Below are 12,171 nucleotides of genomic sequence, written 5' to 3' on the forward strand. Positions count from 1 at the left end.
CAGTTTTGCTTTGCATAAGGAGAAAGAGTCATTGCAGAATCTGAGGTAATCTTTCATTGCAACCTGAAAAATTCACTCCTAATGAAAAGGAATGGGCACACAGATATGGCAGCAGGCCATAAGAGAAATTGAGGAACTGGAGGAAAATGAAATCCCTGGGAGAGCCTTTGGCAATGCAATGTGGCAATCTCGTTATTTCACTACAAAAAAACCAAGTTTCTACAGTCAGGCAGATAGTTCTAACAATAATGGAATAACAGCCCTGAAATAACACTCCTTCTGCAGTGTAGGAATATTTTCATTCATTATGTATAATAAATGTTATACAATAGGTAGTGAGTGCAAGAAGCAGGGAAGTCTAGAAGCTGCTTGTGCTGTTTTTTTCAACAAGATCACTGAGATTAGAAGGAACAACACAATGTGCTGAAGTTTCAGAGTTCCTGGCTCTGCAACATTAGTTTACTCACAAATATATGCTTTTGGTTCTTAATTTTCCTTGGCAGTTTTGTACAACCTGTACAAAGCATTTATATGAGTTGGTTTCAGATGAAGTCCAGAACAAGGAGTGTGCATGGATATTCCAATGCAAAAGACACTGCTTTTGAGTCACAAATACCAGTGACAAGAGGATGGAACCAAGATTCCAACAACCACTTATGCATTTCTGGAGAAGGAGCTGACAAGAACCCATTCTGCTCTCTCCACTTCTACTATCCTAACCCTGCCAGGACATCCACATTTGGCATAGCCTTTAAATATGGAACATCCTCACTCTCTCATGTGGATGTATAATACCAGACTGACTGTAGCCCTCAAGCATAATTTACTTTTCATTTCTTCTGTTTTAAAAAGGAACCTAACAAAACAACTTTCTTCCTAGCAAACCAATATACACATCACTTCTCCAGCCACCTACTGAAGACTTACATTTTTATGATTCACACACTTCATGAGGACCAGCTCCCTGTAAGCTCGCTTGGCATGAGTTTGGTTCTGAAATGGTCTGCTGAGCTTCTTAATGGCCACGTTTCTGTCAAGGACAGCATCATATGCAGCACTGCAGCAATTACAAACACAGGGGTTATGCATTTTAGAGGGTATCCAGCATTTCTCATGGCATATTCCTGAGTCTCGAGTCTACCATTTCCTTTTTTTCCACTGAGAAAGATACTGTGATAAAGGGAGAGATTTTGTCGTAGGAAAAAATAAGACATCAAAAGGAGGCGTAGCACCTCATTTGCAGAAGACAGCACGCACCACTACTTCTGAACTCCAGCTCCACAGGAAATAAACACTTATTTTTAAGGGGTGGGAGAAAAAAATTAAGTAACTTCAAAATAAAAATACTATAAACCCTGTATTTAAAGCAACTCTCTGCACATTGGGTGCAGTGGAGAGGCTTTTGCTTTTTCTGTCATGATTAAGGACAGTTTCACCAAGTGGCTCAATGAACAATTGCCCAATTATCTAAAGTTATTTAATCATTCTCTGAGACCATATAACCCAATTCTAACAACATATCTAGAAACAGAACCATTTCGCAATTTTTTTTTTTTACCATTTCCTGATAATGAAAAAAATTGTTACATATACACAGTTACAAATTTTGAAAACACGAAAAAAATACAGGCTGTGGTTTGCAAACTGGGCTTTTAAAGCTGGGGTCCTAAAATTCTCCTTAAATTTCTAAATGTTTTGTGCAACCTTCAGTTATAAAAATAATCATTACTTCCTATGCATTGAACCACTTATTTTGGTGGTTTGAATCTGACTACATAAATTTTGACTTCTAAATTCCACAAAGCACACTAAGAATTAGAAACATTCCAAATGCACAGTGTCCTAAGACCCTCTTCCTGACTTTTTCCTTTTACCAAGAACGAAACAAGACATAACACAAGTTTTCTGCTAATCCATGAAAAGCAACAGTGTATTTCCCAAGAGATAAATTAACCAAACCACTAGTTGTCCTAAAAATGGCTTTTTAAAGCACCAAAGTAAATATTAAAAATGCTGTAATTCTTTTTCATATTAACTCTTGTTTATTGTAGACACTGACTGACAGAGTCTTACTGACCAAGTACAGAGCAGAAAGCATGCAAGCATTAGAAGCTTAGTCACAAAGCCAACCAAAATGTACAAGTGTTCAAAATAAGTAAAAAAAAGTGTAGGCAATGTATGTCTTGGGAACCATGCAAGAGAAGACGAATCAGAAATATTTCAGTTACACCACTTTGCATAAATAACACACCAAATACATTCCACAAACAAGAATAATTGTTTGCTAAAAGTGATGAAGAGTTTTGCAAAGATTACTTTCAGGATTCATTTAGGAAGACCCTTGATAGCAGGGCAAGGGAAGTGATCCTTCTGCACTGCTTATTGCTACTAAGGCCACATTTGGAATGCTGAGTCCAGCTCCAGGCTCCCCAGTATGAGAAAATTACAGACACATTGGAGGAATTACACTGAGGAGCCATGAAGATGATTAGGGACTGCAACATCTGTGTCATGCAAGGAATAGATGAGCAAGCTGGAATTGTTTAGCCTGGAGAAGGCTTAAAGTGAATGTTATCACTGTTCCTAAGTATCTACTGGGAGTGGCAAAGAAGATAGAGCCACACTCTTCCAGTGGTCCTGAGCAACCTGCTGTAGTTGACTCTGCTTTGAACAGGTGAGTTAGACCAGGGGCTCTCCAACACCATCCACTCTGTCATTTGGTAACAATTCGTTATTCTCCTATTCCTTAATAAGGCATATAACTTTTACGACCCAGCTAATATCATGTTAGGCACATGCATAAACAAAGTTAAACTAGTGCACTCACTAGTTATGCACTCACTAGTTAAACCACATAAGAAGCAGCCTAAGCAATAAGGCTATCAAAGATCCAGCCTGACTTGACTTCCCTCTCTCCACGGAATTTCACTCAACCAACCCTTGTGTTAGGAGGAACATGATATGTGATTGACACCCTAACAGTACATAGCAAAAAGCAAATCTCCTGTCAGAATCTCATTCTGATTTAGTTTGGCCATAACATGGCATCACATAAAGGCCACAACTTAAACACCCCTGAATTCCATTACGGAAGTAATGAACAAATATAATGCAAAACCAAAGGATTTGAAAAATATGATCTTTGAACAGTTAAATATTTTGTCTCTGTTGTTCATGGATGCATATTGCAAACACATTTGAGCAGACAAATCTCTCAGCTAATCCATATTACTTGATCACCAAACTCCTTTTAAGATGAAAAGCCTATGTGAGACTCATACGAGCTGTGTAAGAGTATTTTGAACAGTTTTAAGAATCTTTTCTCATATTTTAATCTCATTAGTTACATCATAAAATTACCGAGTTCGAATGTTAGAAAACACTGAAAGTTTGTCTGGGCAAATATTTTCTTCAGTTTCTGACCACCGCTTTTCTGAAATTTCTCTCTCTGTCAAATCAGAAAAGCCTTTCCTTTTATGATCGATTCCCAGTCCTTTACATACCATGAAGGAACTAAAGCAATCCTTTGTGGAGGGATATTTACTTTGGGACACAAGGATCTTGACTGCAGTTCTATCATTGTCTTCTATCAAATGGAAGGTGTTCAACTACCTGACGAAGTCAATATGCAAATTCATTGCACTGGGTAAATTAATAGCCCTGATGGTTTTTTTTCCCTATTCACCAGAGAGACGCTTTCATTTACAGGCAGCCAAATATGCATTTTTCTACGATAAAATACAAATACCACATCCAGGTCCTCTCTCTGACGCTTGCTACACAAAATCCTTACCTTGGAACACCAAGGTTAGCATTGATGACAAGCCTTCTTAAGACAAACTTCAATCACTGGCAGAACAGGTGATTCAAGGGAGCAGGAATAAGAGGGAGAGAGTAATGAATGTCTGAGAACTGAGACGAAAAGGCTGAGTGTGAAAGTCAATCTCAAGGTCTCAAATAACAAGCTGGACTTGCATTTAAAAGCCTGCACTTGTTTCTCTTGCTTGACTATGAATTTATTTTTTAATTTATGTAGTTTTCTGGTTTTATAACAAGGAGTTTAAATCACTCCTGGTCTTGTAATAAAATGATAGCTTTACTGCAATATGAGCTCAAAAAATCCTCAAAGTTTACTTCCATGTCTCTGGCAGCTGTACAGACAGAAAGTGCAGTAAATAAATTCATTCCCTATAAATTCTGTTTACAGTTAGTTTGACAAGGTAATTGTTAGTGTTAAAAAATGCCTTTTAAAACTGTAAATAATTTGAAACAAACCTATTTAGCAGAGATAAAAATTTTAGCCAGATGTGAATATACATTCATAACTACCAAGAGATATATATAATTACAGCTATTCAACAAGACTCTTTGCTGACTCCAGCAGGAAAAAAAATGAACCTCCTAGTCAGATTTACACAAACCTAGGTCATCATTTACCACCAATATTTTACATGAGTTCAGACTGTAATGATCCATGAGCAGTGCTCTGTTGTCATACACTTGAGGGACCAGGCATTCATTTTTATACCTATGTCAAAAAGTAAAGAAAAATATTCTAGTTTCATGTCCAAGCTTTTATTTCAATAGGCACTTACCAGTAAATACTTAAAATTATTCCTTCCATACAGGAATAACTCTTTTCATGAACAGTGAAACTTAACATTTATCAATTTCATTATATTCTACCCCAGAATAGACTGTCAAACCCACAGAAAAGTGTATTTTTTTAAATTGACTCTTAGAGATGGGATCTTATACAATTTTTGATAGTCTTTACTTTCAAGATTCTTTGGATGGGGCACACACATCCTTTTCAAGGTGCTTACCCTATTTTAAGCCACTACTTCATTAACGTACAATCATTAGCTCTCAGATGACAGAACAGAAGCCTAAAACAGGAAGGGAAGCTCCCAACCTCCAGTATTCCAGGGCAGGTTGTGAAATGGAGACTCTGGACAACCTCAGCAAACAGCTTTTTATATTAAGGAAGTCTATTCATGGAATGTTGTAGAAATCTAAGGGACACTAAACATTCCCCTCACCTATTCCTACATATACATATTGGGACAAATACAGCAGTAAAATCTTTCTGAAAAGCTACGTAATATTAAACCTACTTTTTAAAGTGACAAAGTCCAGTCATCTTTGCCTTCCTTCAGAAAGACTCCAGTTGTATTTCTGTTTATTACAAGTCACTGCTATTTATATCTGCATTACTTGATCCTTCTAAGTAAGGTAGTTTTGCCACTGACATTTGCATTTTGCCTCATTTCCTTCATCCCAGCACAGCAAGTAGGAAAAGAGCTGAAACGGATCTTGTTAAACAAAGCAGTGAGCTGTGCACTTGAAATATCCTGGTTATTTAGTGCTGAGATCTCCATCAGTGGAGGGAATTGGTAACCTTGAAAATCACATTTAACAAGAATGCTAATGATAGCTCATCCTCAACAATCACCACCAACACAAGGAGCGGGACACACTCTATATACATGCCCAGATACACATCTAAGTGTATATACACATATAAATAAAAAGAAAAGCATAGATGGATGTGTGTATAAATCTTTTTCACAGTAATTTCTCTGTCTTTGAAGCCATTGGTTTCAGATAACTATCACTATTTCATCTTCTGAAGTCATTTTTAGGAACAACAAAAGCCAAATCTTTTTCCTATATTGAGTGAAATTTCTGTAAATGTGGTTTATGAAAGTTTAACCATAAAATATTCTAAGTACTTTATGTTCTCTCTACTTAAGGTCCCCTTTCAAGCAAGTTACTCAAAAAAAAAAGAGTGAAAAAATTATTTTGCTTTAAGCAAACTTTTGTAAGTGTATTCTGGTAGGTGTTTTTTGATGGGTTTTGTTAGTTTGCATTTTATGTTGGCCTCCCTTATCAGTCCAAATTTTAGAATGAAATTAGACTTTCTCATTCTTAACTTTTTTTAATCCTTCAACATGTAACTTCTGAGTTTCTAAAGGCAGACATTCATATAAACAATGTATATTCCTCTCTTCAATTACTTTTAAACAGAAAAAAAATTATTTTTAGAGTGAAAACTTCACTACAGAAAACATCCTTAAATATAGTGAATGTTTTCCATGAAAATGGTATAAAACAAAAGAATTCCATACATGCACCAGCGTGCAGAGAGTTTGCCCCAAGCAGTACAAGTCAAAGGACAGCACAAAAAACAAGAGCCTTTCAATGTCCTTATTAGTTTTGGAATCAAGCCTGTGTGCTGAAACTCCAAAAAATAACAAGTATAACCCCACTGAAGAGTTGTAGACCTGTTGTCAGGAATGGCAACTCTACACTCTGGATCAGGTCTATTTCTCCTCAAAATGCAGAGAAATGGAGTGGCCTCTGAGACAATATTCAGAGTTGAGGCTTAAGGAGACCTATACAGCTTCCTAATGGATGACTGCTGCACTTCTCTTGTTTCCATATGTGGTTCCAGCTATTTGTTTGGTGTTTCTGTCAGCTCACAGCTTCTTGCAATCAGCTGTGAACAGCTGGATTAGAAAATGCAATCAAGCTGTCTCCCCAACTGCAACACAAGTCATCCTTTTTTTTTTCTTCTACCATCACCATGGATGTTTCACAGAATAAATAGATCAGCCAGCAAGACCTTCCATTAGCTTCCTCATCACTGCAGAGATTACTGATTGGGCTCAGAACATTCCTTCTAGCACTGAAGGGGGGAGCAGAGACTGCACGTGGTGAAGGGCACGGAGGAGTCACACACAGGTGTCCTAACACAGCAAACACCTTGCCAGAAAAGTGCTCCAGCTGGTGTCCTTTGGAGCCCCTTCTCATGCCAAGAGGACGTGAAACCTAAGCAGCAAATCCAAAACGAAAGATCAAACTAAGCTATCACCTCAGTGCGTTTTAAATGGAAGCAGGTCTCCACTTTGGGATTTTTGGGAAATTTTTGCCAAAGAAAGGCAACTCATTGCCTATTATTCGACACGTGATCTCTTATCCCATGTTGGAATGAAGTAACATGAGAGAGGACAGAAGTGCCTGAATTGTTTGGGATTATCATCTCAGTCCTTGAATGAAAATTCAGCATTGCTGTCAAGGTCGATAGTGAATTCTGCAGCACTTAAACTTCAAAGACACACCATTAAAACTGGAGGATTTTAAGACAAATGTGTGGCTCTATTTTTACATTTCAGCTTGTTATCAGGAAAGACAGCTTTCTTTTAAAAGAAATCTCTTTGGGAATCAGGCCCACTGTTCACTCTGGACACACTTTCATGTATTTAATGAACTGGTGGCAGGCAAAATCCAGTTAAAAACAGAGGAGACATGTCATGCTCTCTCTGCTTGCACAATACTCTTTATTTAGTGTACTTTACTAGAAAATGCTTGTTCTCAAATGCTGTATATAAGACTTACGGTTCTACCACTGAAATAAATCAATCTGAAAATGGAGTTTATTTTCTAACTCTTATTACGGATTTCAAATTTGGGTGTTAAATATTTTAAAATAGAAAAAAGCATTTTGATTTAAAAATGTCCACATCTCAGGTATCATCTCATTATAGTGCCATTGAAATTATTACTATAGCTTTGTAATACAGGTTTATTCACTTCTCTACAACATCCTTGTTTTATTTCCCACTTTGCAAAATACAGCTCCTTAAACGCCCTGATTAAATGAAAATACATTTCTGTTGTGCTACATTTTGTCAGAAATTACACCAAAGCTCTCTGGTTACCCGTACATTGAACAAGAAAAGGTGATATAAAGACCTCTACGTACATTTCTGTCTGAAAACGTACGGAAATTAAAAAAAGGAGTAAGAACTTCTCACATGACCACTCATAACTGTGGTTATTGAAATGGGAGTCCAACAGACAAGCCCTTGCCACAGCTAGAAGAAACTACTTCGACAGGAATATTTCACCAGTCAGATCTGTGACACAATATGCCTACATATTTATGCTCTTAAAGAACTTGTTCAGATATGCACATGCACTCATAGAATCGTAGAATGGTTTGGCTTGGAAGGGATCTTAAAGATCATCCAGTTCTAACCCCCCTGCCATCCAACACCTTCCACTAGATCAGGTTCACAGTCCCATCCAACCTCGTGGTCTGAAGGAAGTTGCTTGAGCTGTAAGACAATGTAAAAGAAGTATCATGGATAAAAAAGGCTGGAACACTTACTTTTAGTGACCATATTTACAGTAAAAGTTAGTTGAGTTACCTTTCTAATTACATGAGCTGGTGATGCCCTAAGAAGAACCATTCTGGAATCCAGAAGTTCTGTACCGTGATGCAAGATAAAAACTCTTCCCATAGCATTCTCACTCACAAAGACACTGCAGGGATAGAGTAGGAAAGGCAATGTGGAAACAACTGTACAGTTCACACATCGCTTGGCACACCACTCGTAATGGGTGTCATTTCAGTTTGCCTGGAGATTAAAATATTCATGAGGATGCTGAATATGAAGTATGTTGACATACTTCTCATCTATATATGCTCTAATTCTTCATACTTGGCTCTCAAAGCAACTCTGCTGTATAATACTTTTCTGAATAGAACTATAAAACCAGTACTTCCTGCTTCTGCATGTCTCTTGTCACTAACTCACTGTACAGTCTGCTAGCTGACAGTAGCTTTTGTTAACTACCAGCTGAGGGAATTCAACCTGGTCAGTGAAAGGAGCCAAGTTTTTTACTCATTCTGCTTTAGAAGGCTTCTAAACCAATATGCCTTCCCTTGCATGTGACACACATAAGAGATGACTATCTCATGGTTTCCAAAGTATGCTAAACTACTCACTCTTTGTGTGCTCAAGAACTTACTGAAGACAGAGCAAGGTTAAAAAAACTGAAAAATGGATCAGAGTTGGAGGTGCCTGTCAATATTCAGTGACAGAAAATACATGGGGAAAAGAAGTTTAAGCTTGATTTGTAGTTACACCATATTGAGTAGATGTTTGCTCAACATCTGGAGAATAGATATAAAACACTGAATCTGGCAAAGATATTCTCACATTCGGTGCTCTCAACTGTCAGCAGGGTACATAAGCTTTGAACAAATTTTCAAGTCTGTGAAACAGCAAAACCTGAAAAAGTCCAGTTTCCTCATTTAACAGCAATTTATGAGACCAGGGAAATAGTGACTCCAGATCAGAGTCGGTGCACCTGGCAGAATTTGAGTACCTAGCACATTCAAACTGTCAGTCACATGATAAATCTGCTAATTTTGGATCTACAAACTGGAATAGAAACCAGCTACTATCTCCCATAACTACCTCAAAACCATAATTTAAAAGACTTACTGGCTTGCCTGACAAACAGAACAAAAGCTGTCACTTTGGTGAATAAGAAACGCTATTTCACAACCTTTTTTGCTTCATTTCTCAACTGATTAAAAGTCAAAATTCAACCAAGGAATAAAAGCGTATTGTCAGCGAGCCTTCACCTACAATGTGATAATCATGAAAGGGGGAAAAAAGCAAAAAAGTTAACCCTAAAAGGCTACTCAAATTCTGGTTTCCAAAACTAACCAAACTAACCCTGCTATCTGTGCAAGGCCATTCTAAGCAGACAGAAACAGAAGATCAGAGATGCCAAAACATCACTTGGTGCAGTTGTGGGAGGGAAGAAAGTCAGTGCTGCCACATACGTCACTTTTACCCTCCCAGCCAAAGGGAGTCCACAGCCTGCCCCTGTGCTGACAGTAACTCACCTGACCAAGGTTGCTCTAACTCACTGACCACTCTTGTCCAACTGGGCCTTTTGGGAGGGGCAGGAGCGAGCGGCACTGGGTGTGTTTTAGTGTGGGTCATGGTGGCAGCTGAGGGGGGGACAAGAGGGTGTGTGCCAAATTAGGGACTCGTGATTGGGTGTAGGTGCCCGTGGTGCCCATCTATGTGTCGTGGGTGCTTAGTGGTGTAGCTGTGGGTGGTGGTGTGTTGGTTGTCAGAGAAGAGCAGCATTGTCAACTTTCGGGGTGCCTACGGGGCCATACCACCCTCAGAACACCTGATCCCATCTGATCTCGGAAGCTAAGCTGGGTCAGGCCCAGTTAGTACGTGGATGGGAGACCATCTGGGAATACTGGGAGCTAAAGGCTTTTGCCCTGTGGGGAAGCATCCCTTCTTTTATTGTCGGGGCATTTTGGGAGGGGCAGGAGCGAGCGGCACTGTGTGTGCCTACGATCTCTCATACTGAGGGACATCTCTGACACAGCTAAGATGCCAGCAGGTAAAACTGGTGGTTTGTAAGGACACAAAATGCTTTACCTGCTACATAATAACGCAAAATATCCCTATTCAACACAAATAAGATTAAAAATTCCTTGGGTTTTTGCATTGCCTTATTATACCAGAAATTTCAAGATGTAGATGTGTAGACATAATCTTAAAATATAATATTGTTTGAATCGGAAATTCTCCCCCCTCCTGTGCCTAATGGTGAATTAGTGACCCCAGAGAGCTACAAAGCTTATTTCCTATTTGTAAATGGACACCAATCAATTTTGGATGAAAATGTGTAACACCATGAATCCAGAAAAGAATAAAAGAAAAAAAATCAAAAAAAACCCTGAAAACCAAACACCTCCATGTCCTGTTTGCTACTTACAAAGGGACTCCTGTCTTTCAGTCTTCCTCCTTTCTCCTTCCCTTCGTAACTGTCTCTCTCTTTTTTTACCCACTCTTGCCCGTTCTGGTGAGTTTTCCCACTCATATCATGCCAGACATTGTTCACAAACTTCACCCAGACTTCACACTGAATCTCTTGCTTCATATTGTCTATTCTGCACAACTATTTTTTTGGCTGTCACTGTTTTTTAGGAGACAAGGGACAATATTTTGCTTTCTGTAAAGCACTCTAGAAATCTGTAGACTATACTAATATCAGAGATTAAATATCAACAATATATACTGACAAAGAAAATCAAATTATCTGAGTTGCTATACTTCCAGGTTGGCTCTGTTGTTTCTATTTCTGGTTCCATTGCTTTCTTGTTTTGATACTTGCCCTTTTATTTAGATGTTCTCTCCTATAGCCCTACCTCCCTGATTCCATATGGTCACAGCCATTCTCCTGTCACAGGAGAAATCCCGTGTTCCTATGAGGGAACAGAAGTGTTTTGTGCAATTGTTCTCATGTTAAACACATGGTAACCAGTGATGATGATGCAACAGTGTTCAGTTCAGTGGTGACAGGATTTCAGGTGAATGATGTAAAAGGATAAACCTGATGTCAGTTAAGGAATGGCTGCAATGCACTGACAGTATCTAAATCCAATCCTGGTTTCTTCCTTGAATTGAAATTTGTTTGTGACTGAATTCCAGGCAGACAACCTGACACAATAGGAGAAGCAAGTAGAGTCTTGAAAAAAATCTGTCCAATCTGCACTGCAGTAGTGACATGGCACAAATGTGAGAAAAGAGATCTGTCAGTGACCAAAAGGAAGTTTTTGACAGGGTAGGAGCAAATAGATACCTGACATCTGTAAAGAGAGTTATAAAACACTAGCAGAAAGTGTAAATTAAGTTGAGTTTCTAATCAGCCAACACAGAAAGAGCTTAAGTTACACAAACATCAGTTACTTCTCTGCAGACACAGATTTTACAAACAGCTGATACATTTTTTCATGGCTCTAAGAGGATGATAGATGTTTATCCAGTCACAGCTATGAACAAACCTGCTCTATGCCCAAAAGTTGCGCCGATCCAACCGAAAATCCCGGCTGTCAGTGCCTTTACGGTGCTGAATTTGTGACCAAGCAAAGTGAGTATTGATGTCAGGGTTCACAAAACAGATTGTGCAGAGATAGTGTCTACACAAACTCATTGACTTTTTTTCCCATAAACTTGCAGAATATAAGTATGGAATAGATTTTGCTTGCTTAACTGTTGTAGCCACGGAAATAAACAGTTCTTCAAGGAGAAAGGAAGGGAAAAAAAGACATAGTCAGAAATATAGGCAGTCTGAGTATTTTAGAGACAGAGAGCCTGACATCTTTGTTAGGAGAGAATAGTGTGGTATGTTTTATTACATATAATTTCTGATTACCATTACAGTTTGGATTTTAGATTTCAGGGTACTATCAAAGGGAAATGAAACATGATAAGACAAACGTGAAATACTTGGTGACTTCCTGCCTACCTGGAATCTCTGCAGTTAGGTAGAAAAAGGACA

The 12,171-nt window shown here is 38.5% G+C and overlaps 1 protein-coding gene and 1 pseudogene across 9 annotated transcripts in view; one reads left to right on the top strand and one right to left on the bottom strand.

Annotated features, from left to right (window-relative positions):
* Positions 1-12,171, bottom strand: part of LOC127472536 (mitogen-activated protein kinase 10) — a 196,962-nt gene that overhangs the window by 56,267 nt on the left and 128,524 nt on the right. For all 9 annotated transcript variants that reach the window (XM_051790947.1, XM_051790940.1, XM_051790943.1 and 6 more), the window contains one exon: positions 928-1,057. In XM_051790947.1, the coding sequence (XP_051646907.1) occupies positions 928-1,057 (130 nt within the window). The remainder of the gene's footprint in view (positions 1-927; positions 1,058-12,171) is intronic.
* LOC127472562 (uncharacterized) lies at positions 9,976-10,096 on the top strand (annotated as a pseudogene).

The sequence above is a fragment of the Manacus candei genome, unplaced genomic scaffold, assembly GCF_025592945.1.
Source record: "Manacus candei isolate 608988 ecotype Guabito, Panama unplaced genomic scaffold, ASM2559294v1 h1tg000028l, whole genome shotgun sequence".
Taxonomy (NCBI): domain Eukaryota; kingdom Metazoa; phylum Chordata; class Aves; order Passeriformes; family Pipridae; genus Manacus; species Manacus candei.